Source organism: Phyllostomus hastatus, unplaced genomic scaffold, assembly GCF_019186645.2.
Source record: "Phyllostomus hastatus isolate PE091 unplaced genomic scaffold, TTU_PhHast_1.1 phas_contig_1741, whole genome shotgun sequence".
Taxonomy (NCBI): domain Eukaryota; kingdom Metazoa; phylum Chordata; class Mammalia; order Chiroptera; family Phyllostomidae; genus Phyllostomus; species Phyllostomus hastatus.
The window spans coordinates 193893-216244 of NW_025333672.1; the positions used below are offsets into that span (position 1 = coordinate 193893).

At 36.6% G+C, this 22352-nt stretch overlaps 1 protein-coding gene across 2 annotated transcripts in view; it reads right to left on the reverse strand.

The window, feature by feature from the left end:
- The window catches only part of PGAP1 (post-GPI attachment to proteins inositol deacylase 1), a 78162-nt gene that overhangs the window by 30855 nt on the left and 24955 nt on the right, over positions 1–22352 (reverse strand). For both annotated transcript variants that reach the window (XM_045833752.1, XM_045833751.1), the window contains exons 4-12: positions 18857–19028; positions 15706–15863; positions 12590–12642; positions 11684–11750; positions 6676–6781; positions 5912–5967; positions 3951–4034; positions 613–659; positions 139–190 (exon numbers count right to left, since the gene is read on the reverse strand). In XM_045833752.1, coding sequence (XP_045689708.1) covers positions 139–190; positions 613–659; positions 3951–4034; positions 5912–5967; positions 6676–6781; positions 11684–11750; positions 12590–12642; positions 15706–15863; positions 18857–19028 — 795 coding nt within the window. The remainder of the gene's footprint in view (positions 1–138; positions 191–612; positions 660–3950; positions 4035–5911; positions 5968–6675; positions 6782–11683; positions 11751–12589; positions 12643–15705; positions 15864–18856; positions 19029–22352) is intronic.

Sequence of the window (22352 nt, forward strand, 5' to 3'; positions counted from 1 at the left end):
AAATGTTTCTAAAATGAACATGAACAAATCTCAAATTTATTTAACAGCTACACGAATTAATAAAATGACATACTCTAAAATGCCCACAGGCCCCAGTATTTTTCACCTACACATCAGAACCCTAAAGCCGTACTTCACCTTGAATGTCGGCAGCAGTTCGGTTTTCCACGACAGATCGACCCCTTGCTGGCTATGAAATGTGATTAAAGGACAAATACATTAAAGAATTATAAATTACAAATAAGCTTCAGAGGAAAAAGAAACCATCTCTAGAGCTATCAGAGTTCTAATGAAATGAAGTCTATTAAGTCTAATCCAATATTTTCTATCCACGTAGTAGTCCTTTAGGGACAAAAAAAACTGTCTTTCCTAGCAACCAAGTACATTTACAAAAATGACTGGTATGTTAATTTTCTTTATTTTTCACTTTCAAATCAATACTTTAGTATCAATACTTTAGTATAGCATCAAAATGAGCTTAAAAATGTAAGAAGCAATTCTGACAGTATTTAACAGTATGTAACACAATATGCTTGACAGTATATAACACAATATGTGGGTGTGTTTACACTGAGAAAAATGAATAATGGAAGGCAGATTCAAAAGACTTACCACACAATAGTGGTGTTTATGCAGCCAAAAACCCAACTATTTGTGTCCTGTTGGTTGATAAAACAAAGTACACTAAATAATGTAGAAAATAATTATGTGAAATAGGCATCTTCAATATTTTACTGTTATATGACAGGGTCTGTAGGCACAATGGAAACATAAAATAGCAACTTATTACTTAGAACATATCCAAGATGGTCTAAAAGCCAAAAAGCTCAAGGGCAGGCTACAAAGTGTTGGGGGCAGGGATAAGCCTAAAGCAGGCTGATGCAGCCAGAGATGGAAATTGCGCATACATTACAGGACATCTGTGGTCAGAAGTTTTCTGCACAACAGGATATCTGTGATTAGAAACATTGTAGGTGCCTAGCCTAAGCGCACGGGCGGCCCACCAATCAGTGCCTTGATCATGCGCCTATCATGCGCCCCTAGCCTATCCCAGTTAAGAGCACGCCCCAAAGCTACCAATCAGAGCTACTTCCCTATCTGCCTTCCTCTACCCTCCTCTATATAACTCCCTCCATTTTAAAATAAAACTGGCAGCTTGATCAGAATCCTTTGACTTGCTGTCCTTCTTTCGCGCCTCCTGTCCCATCCCCCATCCCCTTTCATCCGTTACAGGTACTTCGGCGGACCCCGTTGACTGCCTCGCGGGCCGAGGCAACAAAGTGTAATGTCAACAAAATAGGCAAGCAAGTAACCTAGAGTAGCAAGATGAGAAAGAGTAACCTGATTGATGGGTGTCTCTCCACAATGCATTGCCTAAGCACTTCTAACTTTTGAACCCACACTTTCATAGTTTGGCAATGCCTACAGTTTAATCGGGTAGTTACCTAGTAAGTAATCTACATTTTAACAAAAACAGGAAAATGAACAACCAGAGGTAGACTTTCACACAAACAAACAAAAAAATCCACAGCCAAGTGATTAAAAATAACAATCAATCTAAGGATAGCCTTTCTTTGAGTTCTTATTTGATTACCAGGTACATAATTTCCATGCAGCCGAGAATGTGTTTGGATTGAAACACAGTCCAAGACAGAAGCTAGTTATGACTTTATCAGCGCAGCATGGAAATATTACAGAGATAGTTGTGATATTTTAACAATATTATGTATTTAGCTCCAGTCATTTAAGAGAGCTATGACCTAAGCTCACTCCAACTTTTAAGGAAGTAGGTAGGAGCAAAGCTCCAAGATCTGAAATCCTACTAGGGCATAAAAGGATGAGAAACACTTGTCAGATAGCCAGATAAATTCTTCCTTAGTATATACACAGGACAATGTATCCTGGAAACATACACAGGAAAATAAATCCTTTAATAAAACTAATATTTATAATTTATAAAGTCCACTCCAGGGCCAAGGAATTATGTCCTCAAGGAAAAGGAGAACTCAGGCAGACATGGTCTTTGCTCTCAAGAAACTTAAATAAATTTTTAAGGCATTTTTCAGAAATACAGAAAAAATGCTGAAAGGAAACAAACAAAAACGATATGGTATTTCCCTGGTTCTCCATTGCTGGCAAACTACCTGTGTGACTTCTGTGTCACCGATGCTTCTCAGGACGGTAATGGGACACTATAAAGCAAGGCACCAGAAAAGATGCGCACAGTCCAGACAAAGACAATCAAAGACGTCTCCAGATCCAACCCAGTTTCCTAATGGGTTTTTGCAGCTAATAAGGGAACCTATCCTTAAAGTTAGTCCCCATTATGAAAACTGCCAATATTCCACACTACTTACTTTAGTGTATATGAAATTCTGACTCATTCTTCAATGAACTGAATGAAGTGTTATTGAAGCCCACCCTAAAACGCCATTTTGATATAACCTAGGTATTAAAACAACAGTTTCAGGATATCCAGGTAAACATCCCTGACTAATTATTAAAACTGTATTAAAATCTTAGAAAAAGTCACCCCAAAGTTGCTGACTAACTCCAAGAAGTATAAAGAAAAGAAAATGCTACTAGATCACAAAATGTATAGTTCTTAAGAAAAATCTGTACACAGTCCTCAGTGGATGCTAAAATCATTAGGGGAAAGATCATTAGGAATTTCACAATGGACAGATATGCTGATACCACCTAAGTCCACTGACAAGTCCTTCTGTCACTGAAAGTGAGACAACCAGATGGTATACACCTCCTGGTGAAATAAGTACACAGCTCTACCTATAAAACATTTCTACCACACAAAATTAATCTGAATCTAATCAAGACTCTAGATCTAACTACCAGCGTACAGAAAACACAAGGGATATAAATACATGTTAAAAGATACTACAGGAATGCAATCATCTAAACTCACAATGTAGGAAATTTGCAGAGTACATAACCTTTCTCCAATAAACAAACAGAAAGAAATACGGGCTATCATAAAAGAGACTTAAGATCCACAAATGAAATGAAATGTATGTACTTTACATTCTGATTCAAATAAACCAACTTAAAACATAATTGAACACAGCAAAAATGAACATGAACTGGATATGACATGATACCAAGAAATAAGTAAAAATTTCGGGGTGAAATGATGGCATGATGGTAATGTATAAAATTCTTATCTGTTAGAAAAAAAATATAGTGAAGTATTTATGGGTGAAAGAATAAAATGCCTGAAATTTACTTTGGAAACTTCTTCAGGCAAAAAAAAGTGAGGAAAGGACACATGGTTAGGAGGGCAGAACATTAACTGTTAAAGCTGGCTGTATCTTCTCTACTGTTGTGTGTTAGAAGATTTCTATATAAAAATGAAAAAGATTTTAAAATTTACCATGTGACCTTATGCTAATTAACACCCATGGACCTTAATTACAGAAAAGGAATCCTCCAATAAACCAAACAGAAAATTTACACTTTGGCAAAGATTTTTCTCAACACAGGTATTTTGATTTGAAATTTAACTATTAAATATGGGTATATTAAGCCATCACTCTTGGGGTCAGATTCTCTTGGGATAAACTGCCCACCAGATTTCAGGCTGAGAGATGCTAGTCTCCGTGAGAGATGCGAGACTTGATAATACCACTAAAAATGGTGTTCATTCATTAGCACCTAGCCCACAATGCCTGCCCACCACCTTTTCTAAAGGCGCTGTTATCAAATTTTAGCATCTACCAATTAAGTGATATATTAGATCCTGGGATATTATCAGCTACAGAAACATTTTGATGAATACTTTTCAATCAAAACTCTGTTCCAGACAAATATTTTTCAACTAATTAGCTTTAGTAATAGTGCATAACTAAATATGAGATTTACTAGAGATATTAGTTGAATCTGAAAATTGAACAGTTAGCCTTTTAAATTTACATAAGATGTACCGATCATCTTACCAGTATGGTGCTCTGACAATAGGCATGAGTGTGGATTTTTCTATGGTGTGCAAGAGGAAATGTAAAATATAATTTTTCAGATTCCTAAGAAGAGAGGAAAAACACAATAAAACTATCATGAGAATGAATAATTTCATCATTTAAAAATACAGCTAAGGCAATCAGCAATTATTCTAATTCTATTATTTCTGGGGGTGTTGAGAACCAATAACTCTAGGAGTAGGAAGAAGAGACAGATACAAGATAGAGAGACCAGGTACAAACCCTGTAGTCCTGAATGTGTCTTAAAAGTATCAGCATAAATGTATGTGTTTTGTTTTGATTTGGTTTTTGACCTTATGATCAGGATACAATACAATACCATTCTTAGCTCTGTCCATTGAAAAGGCCTAGAAATGCTAACCCACTAGCCATAAACATCTCTAGTGCCCAGATTATGGGTTTTAGGTGCCATTTCCCAAATGTTGGAAGACTTCCTTAGAGAAAGAAGCTGATTCGAGATCTGGTGCCAGAGATACACAAAATGAGCTGATATATCTTCTTATACTAGACAATGAGGAAAATTATCAAAGACATGGTCCTGGCTGGGTAGCTTAGTTGGTTAGAGCATCGTCCTGATATGCCAAGGTTGCCGGTTCAATCCCCAGTCAGGGCACATACAAGAGCCAACCAGTGAATGCATAACTGAGTGGAACAAAAAAATCAATGTTTTCCTCTCTCCCTCCCCCCCAAAAAAAGCAATTAAAAAAGAAAAAACTATCAAAGACAACTAAAGAGCAGCTATACCAAAAGATTCTGGACCTTAACTTTGGAATGGCTTACACTGGTCAAAAACAGAATTTTAATATCAATTTTATCATCAAAGATAGAATAATTTTAGTATTTTAGTTTATTTGGATAGACAAATATGCTTAAATACATGAGTTCATAAGAATATTGGGGGGAAGCCCCAAAACCTCTTATGGTCATGAATGGAGGTTGTTTGTGAACCAGCTCAATATTCTGAAAACCAGTACATACTAACATCCAAATATGTAAGTAATTATCATTTCTTTCCTTTATGATTTGTTCTAGTTTTTAAAAAATACTCACACAAGGATATGTTTTCTTGATTTCAGGGAGAGAGGAAGGGGGAGAGAAAGAAAGAAACATCAATGTGAAAGAGAAACATTTACATTGGTCACCTTCTGGGGATCAAACCCTGAAACCTAGGTATGTGTCCTGACCAAGGGTTCAACCCACAACCTTTAGGTGTACGGGATGACCCTTGAATGAACTGAATTACCCAGCCAGGGTTGACTTGTTCCACTTCTGATAAATTTACTAGATGAGTTTTTCTAAATAGTATTCCAGTTAATAAATGAAGAAGAAATAATCAAATTAGAGTATCATCATTTTTGCATCCTCCCTAAATGAATGACACTAGGTATTATTCCTCAACAGCTGCTAACAGGACAAAAAGAGAAAGTCTAGCAAAAACAAAAACGTGAATCTGACTGAACATCTCAATCTAACTACTAAGTCACAGGAAAACAGTAGGCACCAGAATATGTTGAATGACACCACAGTAATGCAATCAGAAAGTCAGGACTGAGATACTTTATAGGACAAATGACTTGTTTTTAAATGACTTGTTTTTTCAACAAATAAACTGCAAGGAGAGAAAAGGTAGTTAAGTAAGTACTACAGATTAAAAGAAAAATAAGAGACATATCAACAAATACTATGTGGACATCGTGTCCTGATTCAAACAATTTGAAAAAACAAAGAAACAACAAAAATATTGACAGTTATAAAACTAGAAAACTGAACATCAAGTAGATATTTATTAGTAAGGAATTATTATTAAATTGTTTTAATGTGTGAAAATGATATGTGGTTATCTTTTAAAGAGCCTTTAACATTTAAAGATAAATACTAAATTTTTTAAAGTAAAAAAACTCCATTGTTGGTGTACTTACATTGTAAGCTACATAGGTCCATTTTGACACTTTTACTGGAACCCACAGAGATGTCTCTAAGGTAAAGGAAATTAATTTGTTTGGCTTGTTATTTTTTATATTAAACACTTTCTTTTATTCAGTGCTGGTGAAATACTTCTCAATCGTAAGAGGATGCGAAAAAGAAGTGGTTTCCTGAACACTGGTGATTTTAAAATAAAAAATCTAATGGATGTTCTCTACACACTCTTCACCAACTAGCATTCACATCATAAAGTATTTTACACCCACTCGCTGTCTTTAAGAAAATATCAATAGAAGAAAGTCAGTATTTCACTTTCCAAACAAGCAATTAAGTAAAGTATGATAGGTATTATATTTAAAAGCAGTATTTACCAGCAAAAGATATGCTTGTTAATCCCATAGACTGAAGAATGATACTGAGAAGCTAAGTTAAGAATAACATAGCACTTATTTTATATGATTGGCAGGAGACTAGAGACATTGAACTTTATCTTTAAAATTTTTCTACTTGTCATATTATTTTCAGGACAAAATTTTTTTTTTTACCAGTAACATCTTACAAATTGCTTTCCTACTTTTTCCCTTCCTTAATCAAGAACCTCATAAGAAACCATCACAGAGAAATTAATAAAATATAATAGGATTATATTTTAGAGTACCTGAAGTATCAGTTTCAAAGACTATGTCTGCTAGTACCCAAAATTTATGTAAAATAATAATCAAAACTCTACTTAAAATTAAAACATGCTATTACCACTAACCTGTTAAGTCAACAATTAGTGCTGGATCTTCCTCAAAGTGTTTTGCTGGGTGTCTTATAAAGTGGTGATTCAAAACCGCCAATTTCTTCTTGGGATTTTCAGTTATCTAGAAAGAACATTGGTAAGTTCTGTATCCTTTCACAACCACTGTATCAGTTCAATGAAAGTTTGCTTCAAGTAACAATGCTAAGAGACAACAGTTATGGGCCAGGTACTGTTCTAAGTGCTTAACATGTTATTAACTGTGTTTTACGTATGAAGAAACTAAAGCACAGAGAAACCAAGGTTGCACTCCTGTTAAGAGTTCAGGCCAGTACTCAAACATAAGCAGTCTGGTTCCAGAGCCCACGCTTTTAATCATTACGCAACTGTGCCTCTTCAACAATAGCTCAGAACGCAAGGTACACGTACAGAATCAGAAGAGAACTGAAGTGATCCTCTGTCTGGGGATTCCAACACACCAGTTTCCAAACTCAGACCCAGGCCAATCTCACAGCAAAGAAAGAAAATGCATACTAGAGAGTCACTAGAGAACATACAACTGTTCTTGCTCAGAAACTCCTTCTTCCTGCTTTACTTGCTTCCTTTGTATCGAAACATCCTTTCTTTCATGAAATAAAAAAATGCAAGCAGTCAATAAAATTTTTGTGTTGTCTGTTTTAAAATATCCCAGCACAATAAATGTTGGCAACTTTATATTAGTCCCTCCTTTGAAAAAAACAGTATTAGGGTACAAAATTTCTTTTAGAATCTACCACTATTTAATTCTCTAGCTTAAGCACTGAGGCTCTGGCAGGGAAGAGATTTTCTCAACAACACAGTGAGCAAATGACAAAGAAATGATAGTAAGGACCCAGGGTCTACTAAATCTTTTCAATTCCTTCGACGGCATCCAGTGTTTGTTTGAACATTTTTAACTCAGTACTTTTCAAAATACTAGATTCCAATTCTAACAATTCTCCACAGGAGAATGTTCTACCCTATTTACAGCCAGTATGTTATGTGACTCCTTGTTGCTTTGATACATAGGTTGGAGACTGCCCTTCAAGAACTTACAGATTGTTATGTCCCTCACCTAAATCAGATGTTTCTTCTACAGACCAAATAACTTCAAAAACATCAACTGTAACTATTCCTCCACTCCGCCTGCCTTCCTTCCCTGCGTAAACTCAAGTCTATTTATGTTCCCTTCTTAAAATATGATATACAAAATAGAATATAATTCTCTAGATATGTGTCTAGAATTGAGGAAAGTGAAGTGGAATGTAACTTCACTGATGCAAATTCTATACTTCAACCACTTCAGTCTAATACAAAACTAGTTTTGATTATTTTTTAAAACAGCCACATCTGACTGCAAGATATTAAATGAGGTGGGTCTTTCAACCAAAATTTCAGTTAAGTCAGACTCACCCATCCTTATCCACTCTCTAGAATATCTTCTTCTCTATAGTTTTCAGCTATAATGTGTATGCTGATAACCATAAAAAATTACATTCTAATTCTGGTTCCTTGGTACTACATGAATGACTATGATCTGAGTTCTAGTTTCGCTTGTATGCATGCTTGCTTTTCATTCTAGGCTACATGCTTCTTGAGGTGGAATCATATACTAACTTTTTACTGTCTAACATTTAGTCCAGTCCATTAATATAGTGAGTTTGTGAAACAGAACTCAGTTTCATAATATTTTAATTCTTAGCAGTATTAGTTATTAAAAACTTCTCTCTCTTGTCCCTTAAAATGTGTCTATAAAATACTTATCCATTTAGAATTATAACTTATTAGGCACTAGTATTAGAGTTTTCTCATCTGAGGATTTAATGGAAAACAAGATTTGATTTATTAAAATTAGTTTTATGTACAATATTTAAAGACTATACCTGCCTGAGACATTCCTGTTCTCTTCGGTTGATATGGGGTTTTTCCTACACCTACCAAATGTATTACAAATACAAACTGGTCTTGCAATTTTAATTGATTCTATTACTGTACACAGCTGCATTATCTCAAAACAACTAAAAATGTTTGCCATAGTTAACACATTTAAAACAATGTTGAAAACTAAAAAATGTTTGTATTCCACTACCAATTCACAATATTAACTCTATAAAAGCTTACTTACTTTAATAAATATAGTAATTTAATTATGGTACCTTGTAGCTTAAAATGCGGTAAAACAAAGAATGGTTTAGGTCTTTCTTTCATTGCATTCCTCAGGGGAGAGCTAAGTGTCTACGATTCTAAAGCAGTTATGCAGCTTTCTTAAGGGTTAAGAAGAAAAATATGACACTACCACCTCCCTAGGAGAGAATGCTACAGGAGCAAGATTTAGGACACAATAGTAAGAAAAGTATTACTTAGAGTTCTATTGAGAAAAGGGCCACACATACTAGTCTCTAAAAGAATAAGAATCCTCAGGAGAAAGAATCCAAAAATACATGGGCTGTAATGCTTTGCCATAATGAAAAAAATTACCTAATTTTCAAGGAACTTTTTCCCTAAGAGGAGAAGCCAGAGCCGCAGTTCCCAAACATGTGTCTACTGAATAGCGAGTGAGGCACTGGCAAGATGGCATGAGGGGGAAAGCTGTTTGAGATGAAGGATGGCAATGTGTTCCAAATTCACAGAAAAAAGACATGCAGGTTAATGGACAGACCTCTCTGAATTTTGCTGTAATCCTTGGTGCCCACTAATTTAACTGCTGGCAGACAAGAAAGAGATGAAAGAGTAATATGATGTTCTGTAACGGGCACCATGATTTCCAGGTGTCCTGGTAAATGAACTACTTGTAAAATCATTAGTTTGCAGAGTTTATATGTGAAATCTCATTACAGAAAAGCTTCAACTTGTAGAATTACATAATTTAAGTTCTGATGAATTTCAGTTATTCAATAAATATAGATATTTTGATCCTATCAGAAAGGTAAAGATGCGGGAAAGAAAAAAGCTGTGATCCATCCCTTCCACCGAGAACATACTTTCTTCTAAGGAACCGCAGTTGTGTGGATGCAGGTAGACTTTTTGCACTGGGATGAGTTACTCCAGCATTTCTACCTGCATGTTCCGAGTCAGTCAGGTACATCAGTCCTTTCAGCAGAACCTGCCTTAGGCACTTAACCTTTCATGGCTCAGGTGTGCCAAGACAAAAAAGAATGGCCCAAATGGAAGAACAGATCAAAGCTCCAGAACAAATACAACTAATGAAGAGATAGCCAACCTATCAGATGCACAGTTCAAAACACTGGTGATCAGGATGCTCACAGAATTGGTTGAATTTGGTCCCAAATTAGATGAAAAAATGAAGGACATGAAGGAAAATGCACAGAAATCCAACAGTGATGGGAAGGAAACGGGAACTCAGATCAACAGTGTGGACCAGAAGGAAGAAATAAACATCCAACCAGAAAAGAATGAAGAAACAAGAATTCAAAAAAATGAGGAGAGGCTTAGGAACCTCCAGGACATCTTTAAACGTTCCAACATCCGAATCATAGGAGTACTAGAAGGAGAAGAGGAAGAGCAAGATATTGAAAACTTATCTGAAAACATAATAAAGGAGAACTTCCCCAATCTGGCAAAGGAAATAGACTTCCAGGGAGTACAGGATGCTCAGAGAGTCCCAAAGAAGTTGGACCCAAGGAGGAACATGCCAAGACACACCAAGATTAAAAATAAGGAGAGAATCTTAAAAGCAGCAAGAACTAAAGAGATAGTTACCTACAAAGGAGTTCCCATAAGACTATCAACTGATTTCTCAAAAGAAACCTTAGAGGCAAGAAGGGGCTGGAAAGAAGTATTCCAAGTCATGAAAGGCAAGAACCTTCATCCAAGATTATTCTATCCAGCAAAGCTTTCATTTAGAATGGAAGGGCAGATAAAGTGCTTCTCAGATAAGGTCAAGTTAAAGGAGTTCATTATCACCAAGCCATTATTATATGAAATGTTAAAGGGATTTATCTAAGAAAAAAAAAAGATAAAAAATATGAACAGTAAAATGACAACAAACTCACAGTTATTAACAACCACACCTAAAACAAAAACAAACTAAGCAAACAACTAGAACAGAAACAAAACCACAGAAATGGAGATCACACGGAGAGTTATCAGTAGGGGAGTGGGAGGGGGAGAGGGGGAAAGGTACAGAGAATAAGTAGCATAAATGGTAGGTAGAAAATAGACAGGGGGAGGTTAAGAATAGTATAGGAAATGTAGAAGCCAAAGAACTTATATGTATGACCCATGGACACGAACAAAAGCAGGGGTGGTGGGGGGGGATGTGGGTAGGAGGGGCTGTGCAGGGCAAAGGGGAATAAAGGGGGGAAAATGGGACAATTGTAATAGCATAGTCAATAAAATATATCATTAAAAATCTGTTGTTTTTGAGAAAAAAAGAAAGGTAAAGATGCATTCTAAAAAAATTTAAACAAAAATATCTAATACTCTAGATCATGAGGTCTATAACACATTACTAAGAAAAAAATGATAAAATAGCTTGCTAGTATTTCCATTAACTAAATAAAGCTAAAAGAATATATGTATATTAATTTTAAGAGGAAGAACTGGGGGAAAATTTAAGGACTCTTCACTTTCATTGCATTCTTTTTAAAAAAATTTTTATTTGATTTACTGGAATGACATTAGTTAATAAAATCATATGGGTTTCAGGTATACAATTCTATATATATATATATATATATATATATATATATATATATACACACACACATAAAATAGAAATATATATATAAAGTACCTGTATATGGTATTGTTTGCCTACCACCCAAGTCTAGTCTCCTTTGTCACCATTTATCCCCCTTTACCCTATTCTACTTCCCCCACCCCCTTGCCCTCCACTAAACAAGGATATTTCTACTTTGAAAGTAATTATAATCAACATAAGGTATAGACTTCTATTTACATCAAAGTAAAAAAATGTATTAAATCTACCACTGCTGCAACAAAGCTCTTACTTTACTGAAATAATTTTTAGTTTAAAAATACATACTTGTTTAGTGTCAGCATCAATAAGATCAAAGAACGCTCGAACTGTAGTCAATTGTAATTGTTTGCACCTGAAGAATAAAATGTGTTACAAATGAAACTTTAATAATATACTTTTGATACAAACACACACAATTCTATTATTTAATCAAATATTTGAGTTTGCTTTATTGCTGTAAACTCTAAAACCATTTAAGAAATCATCATTATTAAGCAAGTTTTTTAAAGTTGAAGCAAAAACAAAGCAAACTAAATCTTCCTGAATGACTGGCAGTAGAACCGACAAGGTCCCTCTATGTTCCTCATCTAAATTTCCTCGTCTGCCCCAGCTGCAGATGTGGCCTACACCACTGTTACATGCCTGAGCTGTGTGGTTCTTGCAGTCACCACTGATTGCAAAGCCCGAGGAAGGTGAAAAAGAGAACCTTTAAGCCAGAACACATAGAGATAAGATACTAGGGTCTACATATTTCTCGAGCAATATTTAATCTATTTATTTATATTAAGGGTAAATCTAATTCCAGCTTGGTTTTCCATGTGATACTCTAGAATAACCAATGCTGTATCCATCAAGTCCCTAAGTTTGATGACCTGTGGAGAGAGCTCAAGAAGTCCTAAAACAAGTGCCTTTGATTCTGCCCAACTACAACAAACTAAACTTTGGATATCTGATACTAGCTTCACTTGAGACTGATGCTACTGGTTCTCAGATTATTTCATAGGTTATCAAGGGAATCTTGGTCACACTGAGACAAGAATCAAGTTTAGAGTTCGAAACTCCTAAATTAATCTGTCTCCAAAATCCTTATTTATGTATGAATGAAGCTCTCAGAAAGTTAACAAACCAATCAATGCACTGCCGAGAAGAGAGGACCACCAGAAACCATCAAAATAAATTACATCTACATACCACACAATGGAGAGGTGGTCTGTTGACACCCAGGTCTTAGGCACTGCTGTACTCTAGAAGGAAAGAAACAAACAAAAAATCAAACTTAAGAAAAGCACATTTGTTATTCTCCAAAAGGCCTGAAGTATTTACAAGCTAATATTTAGAAACATGCAGCATTAGTTTTGCTATTTTATGATGCATAGACATTTTTAAATGATGTATTCTTATCAAAGGTGATCCAAAAATAATAAGGTATTTCCTGCATAAAAAAATTTTCCTCCTGGCTGGCGTAGCTCAGTGGATTGAGCGCAGGCTGGGAACCAAAGTGTCCCAGGTTCGATTCCCAGCCAGGGTACATTCCTGGGTTGCAGGCCATAACCCCCAGCAACCACACATTGATGTTTCTCTCTCTCTCTCTCTCTCCCCCCCTCCCTTCCCTCTCTAAAAAATAAATAAAAAAATATTAAAAAAAATTTTCCTGTCATTACTGTTTAGTCACACTTATATTACCCTTTAAAAATTATTAAAGCATCCAGATTCCCTCCTGAGTTTAATGTCTCTTTATTACTCTAACAAGAGACTGAGTTTATGATTCTTTAATAAATCATAGTTTATGGGTAAATCATAATAGATATTTTAATAACTTTAGTTCTAAACAGACCAACTGATAAATTCTAAGATATTTCTTCTTAATCAGAGTATGCCTGATAAATACCTTAGCCTGAAGATATTTTCCAAAAGAAATATGCCTGATCACAATTCCAAAACTATCAAATCAGACTCTTACAAGTAGGGTCCAGGGTTACTTACTTTGAAAAAAAATCACTAGATGACTGGTATATATACTACTTGTTAGAGACACAAGGGCAAAGACTCCTAAAAAATGTAACTATTGCAGAAGGCTTCCTAACAATGACATAACACCCTTCAGTCCAGACTCTAAAGTGGGAGGAATCTATAGCTTACTTGAACTTACGAACTTATAAACATTAGGTACCTTATTTAGGAATTACTGCTGGCAGCTTAATTAAAAAGTCAAGACAATGAGAGTTCACTGTGGTTCTAAGATTGTATTGGATGCTCAGCAGAGTAAGATCTCACAGCAGAGCACTTACCATTACCAAGAACATAAAATGGGTTTACTTTCATTCAGGCTAATGAATGCACCAGAGCTAGAGTTGAAAGAGGGAAAGGCAACACAAATAATAAAGGCAGTTGCTCATGATCTTTGGTGAAAACTTCTGAATGTCCACCAAAATCCATTCTGGCCTTCTCGCACACTTGGCTAGACTACATCTCTTGGCCTCTCTTACTTTAAGGTGCGACTAATTGTTCTCTATCAGAATGTGAACAGGAGTGATGTGTGCATTTCCAGGCCTGACTGCTCTTCTTCCCTCTTCCTGTGGGTTGAAACAGTGATGATTAGAGCAACCTCAAAAGCAGAACATTCAAGAAGGGGGTGCCTACTGTCAGCCTAGGTCCCTTATGAGACTTCTTCAAAAAACCACCCACCAACTTAAATACACACCTTGGGCAATTATATGAGTAAATGTAAACCTCTATCGTGTTTAAGTGCCATCACCTGCATGAGTACATATAACAAGAGTTTAGCTTACCCTACCAATATAACTGTGCTAACTTAAGCAATTTTTCTAGGCCCAATGGATGTAAATGTCATTTAACCATTCTTGAGATAATCATTAAAAAAACTGTTATTTCTTAATGATTTTTTTAAGTGAACATACTTTAAAACACGAAAGACCTAGACTGTTTGGAATCTAAAAAACTAAATAAAACAGATTATAAAATAACCAGCTTTGAGAAAATTCCGTAAGTAAAATATTTTCATCAGAGACACAGAAATACAAGTTGCCCTGAAAGCAATACATTAGCAATGGATAAGAAAACAGGGAAACACATGTGCATGCACACACAGCTGAAAAGACCAAAGTTCTTTCAGAAAGAAGCTGCAGGATGTGGTATCAACACAGCCTCGTGCTCTAGACCGAGTCTTGTAAATAAGTTATCTCTATTTCCATGTGACTAAATAAAACATCGGCATTTACTACAGAGTTGACATTTAATGTTTTGAGGACTTCCAGGAAATGTCTGCCCAAAACATTCAACATCAAATAATATTCGTACCAACAATGAGGTTTGAGAGATTTACCAATTTTGTTCCAAAGCTACTATGGCTATACCACAACTTCAGTTACAGGAAAATGGTGGGTAATAGCAGAACTGCTTAATAATTTTTGTTCTGTGTATGGCAAGCATTCAGTAAGTACCTGCTCGATGAGTGAACAGCAACTTAAGGTGGGGCAACAGATGAACTATGCAAAGGAGTATTTATGAAATGAGTAACTACGAAAGAAAGCACTAGCTTCTAAAAAGCAAAAGGAACTATGGATTTTTTTAGAAATTAAATTAAGTTATATTGGAAGATGATGTGTATGTTGAGTTAAAAAAAGTTAACATCTTAACTGAAGATTTCAGGTGAAAAATATAAGAAATAATGTAAGCCCTAAAAGGAAACCTGAACTGACTTTACAGAGGTTATGTAAAGACCAAATACTTGATGTCCTAGCAAGGAAGAATAATTAGCAAATTAATTAATCAGGGTTCTGTTTACACTATCAATTTCTGACAGCTAATTTTTAAATTCTAGAATTGGTAAAACTTGAAGTTTACCAATCAAGAGTATACGTTATGTTTGATATTCTGCTACAAGAGTACACAGCACACCACTCAGATGGAACAAGAGGCCTGTGGACTTCAGTCCACACTTTCTTATATTTAACAACTCTAATTGATGCATAGGCACTTATTTTAAACAAGAAACAATTATTTCTCATAATTAAGATTTATTTTCAGTCTCTAAGGTCCTTTTTACTTTCTGTGAACACAAGCATCCATGCCTGTCTTCTCAGCATCGTCCACCCATGCATTCGTTCGTTCACTCACGTGCTCCCTCTCTCTGTGTCTCTGCCTCCCACACACACACACACACAAACACAAGAGCGGCACGACACCATCTCGGCAGTCACTTCCAAGCAGCGACACGTTACTTCTCCACTCATGCCCCTCTGCACTCATCATGTCACTATTTCAGTAGAGTCTTTAAAAAAGATTACCACGACAGATAAGGCACTGGCATGATGGCTTAGTTTTGGCAGAAAAGTCAGTCCTGATCGAACTTGGTAATCCCGGAATCCTCCAGCTACAGAGAGTGTGGTTAAATTTATGTGTCCAGCATTTAGAATCCAATAGTCATTTACAGTCTCATAAAAATCTGGCAGAAAATAAAAAAGACATTAAAAATTAGTAGTCACTCCATACACCATTAAGATATCCATATTAATATTAAACTGGATTTCTAAGGCATCGGAATTATCTATAAACAATGGTATTCACATTTCTCTATTTTAATACTTTATAGATATTCTGCTTACCCCATTAAATCAGATTACAAATACTAAGTGTTAACTGAAAGTATCAATAGTGAAAAAAGATACCCAAATTTTTTAGCTTGACAAATTGATATGCAAACAAGTCTCTACATTCCAAAAGGATGCTACTTGTTCACAAGCCACACAAACCTAAAAAACCTAAAATTCTTCCAAAGATAAGAGTTTACTATGCTAGAGAGTAATAGATCTTCCTAATTAGGCAGTATCCTTATTAAGGCTTAGCAGCTGTCCCCTGTAGCCAACCACCACCACACAAAGTACTACTTAAGTTCTTAAAATAAAATCTATCAGGACAATAACATTCTAGTCTTGGAACTATGCAGCTGTGGAAAATCTGAGGGCTAACGTTCTCTCTCTTTAGTGCAATAAGTAGTTCAACTGGAAGAACTTGCAGACAATTTTTCCACTTTTTCTATGAACAATGAGAAAATTTTACTGTCAAGACTTGAGGTCAGGGGAGGGGAGTTCTCATTTCCTCTTCTACTTATCAAAACAATGCATTTTTATCCTGGTATTTGATCCCATTGAGGGCTTCAAATATTTCGGAACAGCATACAGCTCCCATTAAAGATCTCAGCAGCATTTACTTAGATTGTGTCCACGCAAACCCATTCCTAATATATGCAAGGCCTAGGGTAAGAGTACCATGGGGTACACATGCCATATGCCTAAATAATGAAAAGTCAAAATTCCCACTGGCAAACTGTTAAATCAGATATATTTTCTCAACCTGGAAGGCCAGGTTCAAATGCAGAATTCTAGGACACCTCAGAGTTGGACACTGGATAATGGCAGCACAGGGCGAGCCTATCTATGGCCCATCACTGTGCCATCATCCTTCTCTTCCCATCCCAATTCCTTCCTGCGTCACAAGGTCCTCCGTGCTATCTGTACCTTGTGCAAAGCCACTGCTGGGCCACGACTCAAGCTTGTACTTCCCTACCCTCAGAACAGAATCAAATAAGAGGCCCACACGGGCCCTGGAAGTGAGCTTGGGGCATATGGACAAGAACAGTCTAGAGGCTTGGCTTCCTGGAATATGGTCTGAAAGTAAAGGCACAGCCTTCAGTGGGGAGGATGCTTGGCCTGTACATGCAAAACCCGGTGGGGAATGGCAGCACCAGCGCAGGGCCCTCTGAGTGTGGGGCTCCTCGCAGGCCTCCCCTTGCCCTAGTGAAGGGCAGAATTTCTACCAACCATAAACAGGATCTACTTCTGGAGGGGCATGAGTCTCCTAAAGACCTAAAATCTACAACCCTTGAACATTTGTTTTTACATTCTAATTCTGGCCTAATGCAATAAAAAATAAATACGGAACAAACGGGAAAGAAGCTTGCTCATCACAGTAAGAACACCGTGGCCCTAAGAAGCAGTTCAGCCTGAGCCTTTTAGAGACAGAGTATCGCTATCCATCAAAACAGTAAAACCCAAATCTCTTAAAAGTTTTTCTCAAATAATTTTAAATGTATTTTCAGTAATTCCAATTTAAACCTACAGGACTCATCTACATATAAAATGCAGTAAGGAAGAGTTCTCAATTGTGCTACAAGTGTTATGAATTGTTTATGCCTTTGACTTTTTTCTAAACCTATAGGTAATTTATAATTATTAGAGTTAGATTTAAATAACTTCAACAATAAAACGAAAATTTTTCATTAAAAAACTGCTACAGGAAAAGTGTTCAATGTAATGAGAAAAATCAAACTTCACTGTTCAGTATGATTGTATCAGATATTCCAGCAAATTACTCCTTGGACATGTCTGCTGGGACGGGTGCTCTGGACAACCACTGCTGTGCTCTAGAGTCACCAGGGTGTATTTCTCACTTAACTAGAAACACAAGTTTCTTCACAATTAAGATAATAGAAACTCTGATAGGGTAAGAAGTTGAGTAAATGTACTGATCATGAAAAAGAATTATTTCTTTCTAAAGATTTTCTTCTATTCACATAACATTGCAATAAGCAGTGAAGATAATATTCGACTTGAATAAAAAGTTGATAGGCATTTAATTCTTACTGTGACATTATCACTATTCAATTACCTGACAGCAATCATAGACGCTTACTGTTCAAAATTTCCTGCAACGTTAGAGCATTACCCATAATTTTATTTCCCTAGCAACAATGTACTCATTAAGAGGCAGGGCAGCATGCGGAAGTTAAGAGCACAGGCCCAGGAACAAGGTTACCAGGGTCAAATACTAGCTCCACTCTTTTCTCGCCAATGTAACTTTGGGCAAAACCTTTGTCTTGGACTCTTTTTTTTCCATCCATAAACATGGAGATAACAATGGCACCAGGACTAAGTGACTTAATAATACCACATAGAAAGTCCTTTACACAATATCCGAAATATAGTAAGAGCTCAATGAACATTAGCAATTCTACCTCACCACATAGTGTTAGCAGAGCTGTTTATTTTAAAACAGGACTTTTCTACCATTTTGCTTAAAAATATGCTTATTTTGAGTAGAGTACTGGGAAGTTAACAAAACACAGGAAATTTAAACACATTTTAAGAGACAGGGAGTCATCTTCAAGAATAACTAAACCTAAGCTCAAGTGCCTAGGGACAAGACATATGCCATCCATGTAACATGCTATAGACACAGGAAACTAACAGCGGCTTCATCTATGAGCCTAAGTCGAAAGTCGCAGAGAAAGAGACAGTTGGAACTGGAGGTGATCTGAAACTGAGTGGCTCCACCAATGGATGAATTTGCAGTACGCTCTAAAGGGAGTAGCTGCAAGTATTTGTTTCATTCTAAACAACAGTGGGGAGGTCCATTAGTGCTAATGTGACAGCAACTCACCTGTGATGAAGCGATCTAACGGCATCACAGGAGCAACGTGGGGGGTGGCTTGTGTAATAAGGAGATTTATCAGATCTTGTTTAAAATTTTTCAGTGTCAGCAATGCCCTTGCAACAAGGCCACCCATAGAATGACCAATTATTGCCACACTCTTTGGAGCAAATGCTTGACCCTATTAAAAAAAACACCAAAGCATAATTAATACTTAGCATCATAACAACAATACTAAAAACTTCTCTCTAAATAGAAAAGAATTAAACTATTTATTTAACCTCTTATCACAAACTACAGAAACACATTTTATTTTCTGAACCAAAATCAGAAAACTTGGGTCTAGCAAGTCATGCTTTATCATTTGTTATATTGGATATAAGAGATGTAATTTTGCTTGGTGTATACCAGGTTACTAGATTTTATAGGCTCATTTGTTTAAAATTGGAAATACTAGGAAACCATAAAATTTAGGGTTGCTACAGTGGCCTCATCATATTGATATAGCTTATCTCATCAAATTATTTCCCTATTATGCACCTGTGTTTAAAAATAAACCAACATTTCACAACATTTATTCACTAACAATTACATATTTTATTTCTTAAATTTAAGTATTGCATTTTGAAAAAATCTTTCCTACCTCTACACAGTATCCTCAGTTTCACTATCAAACTTTTGCTCATCGTCCTTCATACTGATCCTTCATGCCTTCTATGCTGTTACTGCGAATAAAATGGACCTTGTGCAGAAAACAGTTCACTGTAGACCTGAAACTGCTATCCTTAGAACGGGCTGATACAAGGCTAGCTCTGCTCTGCAGTCTGGGACCTTAGATTTTGGGAGGGTTCCCACCATTCCCTAAATGATAAGAATGTCTCACTATGCTAACACTGTGCAAACAACATCTTTTATGCTGAACACTACTGTCCTTCGCATTGGGATTTTGGTATGTGATAGGCACAGGGTGTCAATACAACCAATCATCAATAAAAATACTGAACATTGAGTCTCTAATGAACTGCTCTCATAGACACTTCACACATGTTGTTGTAGACATTAAATGCACTTGGTGTGACTCTCCTGAAAGAGGACTTCTGAAAGCTCACCCCTGCATTTTCCTCCATACTTCACCCCCATGCACCTTTTTCTTTGCTGATTTTGCCTTGTGTCCTTTCACTGTAATAATTGGGTGGGCCAAAAAGTTCATTTGTTTTTTCCCCATAAAATGGCTCCAGTAGCGCTTAGCTGTCTTTAACTTCATTTGAAACAATTTTGTTAGATCATACTGTGACAACTGTCACATCAGCATGAGCATGCACTCAAAAAAACTTATCAAAATTGGTGAATTTTTGTGCAGTTCATTTTAACATTGAAGGTGGAAGAAAATACTCAACATTTTCAGCATATTATACTTTATTATCTCAAGAAAGGTAAAAACACAACTGAAATGCAAAAAAGGGTTTGTGCAGTGTCTGGACAAGGTGCTGTGTGACTGATCAAATGTGTCAATCATGGTTGGTGAAACTTCATGCTGGAGACTTTTCACTGGACGATGCTCCACAGTCAGACAGACCAGGTGAAGTTCATATCGATCAAATTGAGACATAAATTGAGAACAATGAATGTTATATCATGAGAGAGAAAGATGACATACTCAGAATATCCAAATCAATAAAGTTACTGGCGAAAATGAAAAATGTCTTATTTTATGGAAAAGAACATACAAACTTTTTGGCCAACCCAATAAATCATAACCTGAGTACAACTATGTGCTGAGTCCTATGAGTCCTCCTGGAGAATCACAGAGCCTGGGAATGGTCGTGGGGATCCCCACAGACCTGATCCCAGCAAAATCCAAGACCACACATGTGCTCTGAAAGCTCTCTCCTTCGGCCTTCTCAAATACATCACGCCAGCAATTCTCACCTTCCTCTTGCATCACTGTTTTTCCTGTTCTACTACACCATTCTTGTTAGCATACAAATATACTGCTGTTCCCCTTCAAAAACAGACAACTCTTTTTATTCCCACTGTCCCCTTAGTGACCACACCTTTCTCTACTCCCTTTACAGCAAAACTCTTCAGAAACCAGTTATTTATACAGTACCTGCCCTCTCCAGTTTCTCAGCCTCCACACTCTTAAACCCATTCCAATCAGGCTTTCACCCCAGCGCTCCTCAAAACTGCTCTTATCAAGTCACCAAAGCATCTAATGGCCAGTTCTGAATGTTCCTCTTACCTGACCTATCAACAACAACTGACACAGCTGATTACTTCTTCCTCTGTAAAATGCTTTACTTGGTTTCCTTAACAATATACTCTCCTGGTTCTTCTCTTACCTCACTGGCTGCTCCTTTTTAGTTCCTTGCTTGTTCCTTCTCATCTCCCCTCATCTCTTAGGAATGGAGTAAGTCAGGCCTCAATCCTTATATCTCTTTCATAACTTGACTCCCCAGTGATCTCATCTAGTCTAATGGCTTTGAATACATTTAAACTCCTAAATTATAATCTCCAGACTGGACTGCTTTTCTTAAACTCTAACTCTAAACTCCAATTGCATATTAGCTACACTTGGGAAATCTAGTTAGAGTCTATCTTAAATTGAACCTGTGTTAAACTAAACTATTAATCTTCAAATCAGTCTGTTCCTCCTCCATTTCCCCCCACTTCAGTTAACAATACTTCAATCCTAGTTGTTTAGCCAAAAGAATTGGGGTCATTCCTCTTTTTCTCTCACACTGCACCTCCGTATCTGCTCTGCCATGAAATCTTCTTGCCTCCACCTTTAAGGATTACACCAATCTGACCATTCATTATCATCTCTGCTGCTATCAACTTGATCCAAACTACCATTACCTCTTGCTGGAATCACTGCAATAGCCTCCTACCTGGTCTCTCTGCTCCGCCCTTACATCCCTCTAGTTTATCCTCAGAAGCATCAAGACTGATACTGTTAAAGCCTAAACTAGAATATGTCACTCTTTTGCTCAAAGACCTCTGCAGGGGCTTCCCATATCAATTCAAATAAAAGGCATCATTTTTAAAATTGCCTGCAAGGCTCTGTACTCTGCCTTCTCCCCAACCTCTCCTTCTTCTCTGTCTACTCCAGCCACACCAGTCTCCTTGTTCTTTAAATACAGCACACACGTGCTTGCTTCATGCATTTGTTTCCTTTCCTTAAGTACCCTTTCCTAAATATGCAAATGACATACTCTCATGTCTTTTATTTTATATTAAGTGTATTTTGTTGATTATGCTATTAGTTTTCCCAATTTCCCCCCCTTTGCCCCTGTCTGTCCAGTAACCCCCCCTTCCTTCCAGCAAGCCTCCCCACAATCCAGTTCATGTCCATGGGTTGTGCATGTAAGCTGTTCCCTTTCTCTACTTCCTACACTATTCTTAACTTTCCTCTATTTTGTACCAACCAATTATGCTTATTTCCTGTACCTTTTCCCCCATTCTCTCCCTCCCTTCCCCCTCCCTACTGGTAACCCTCTAAATG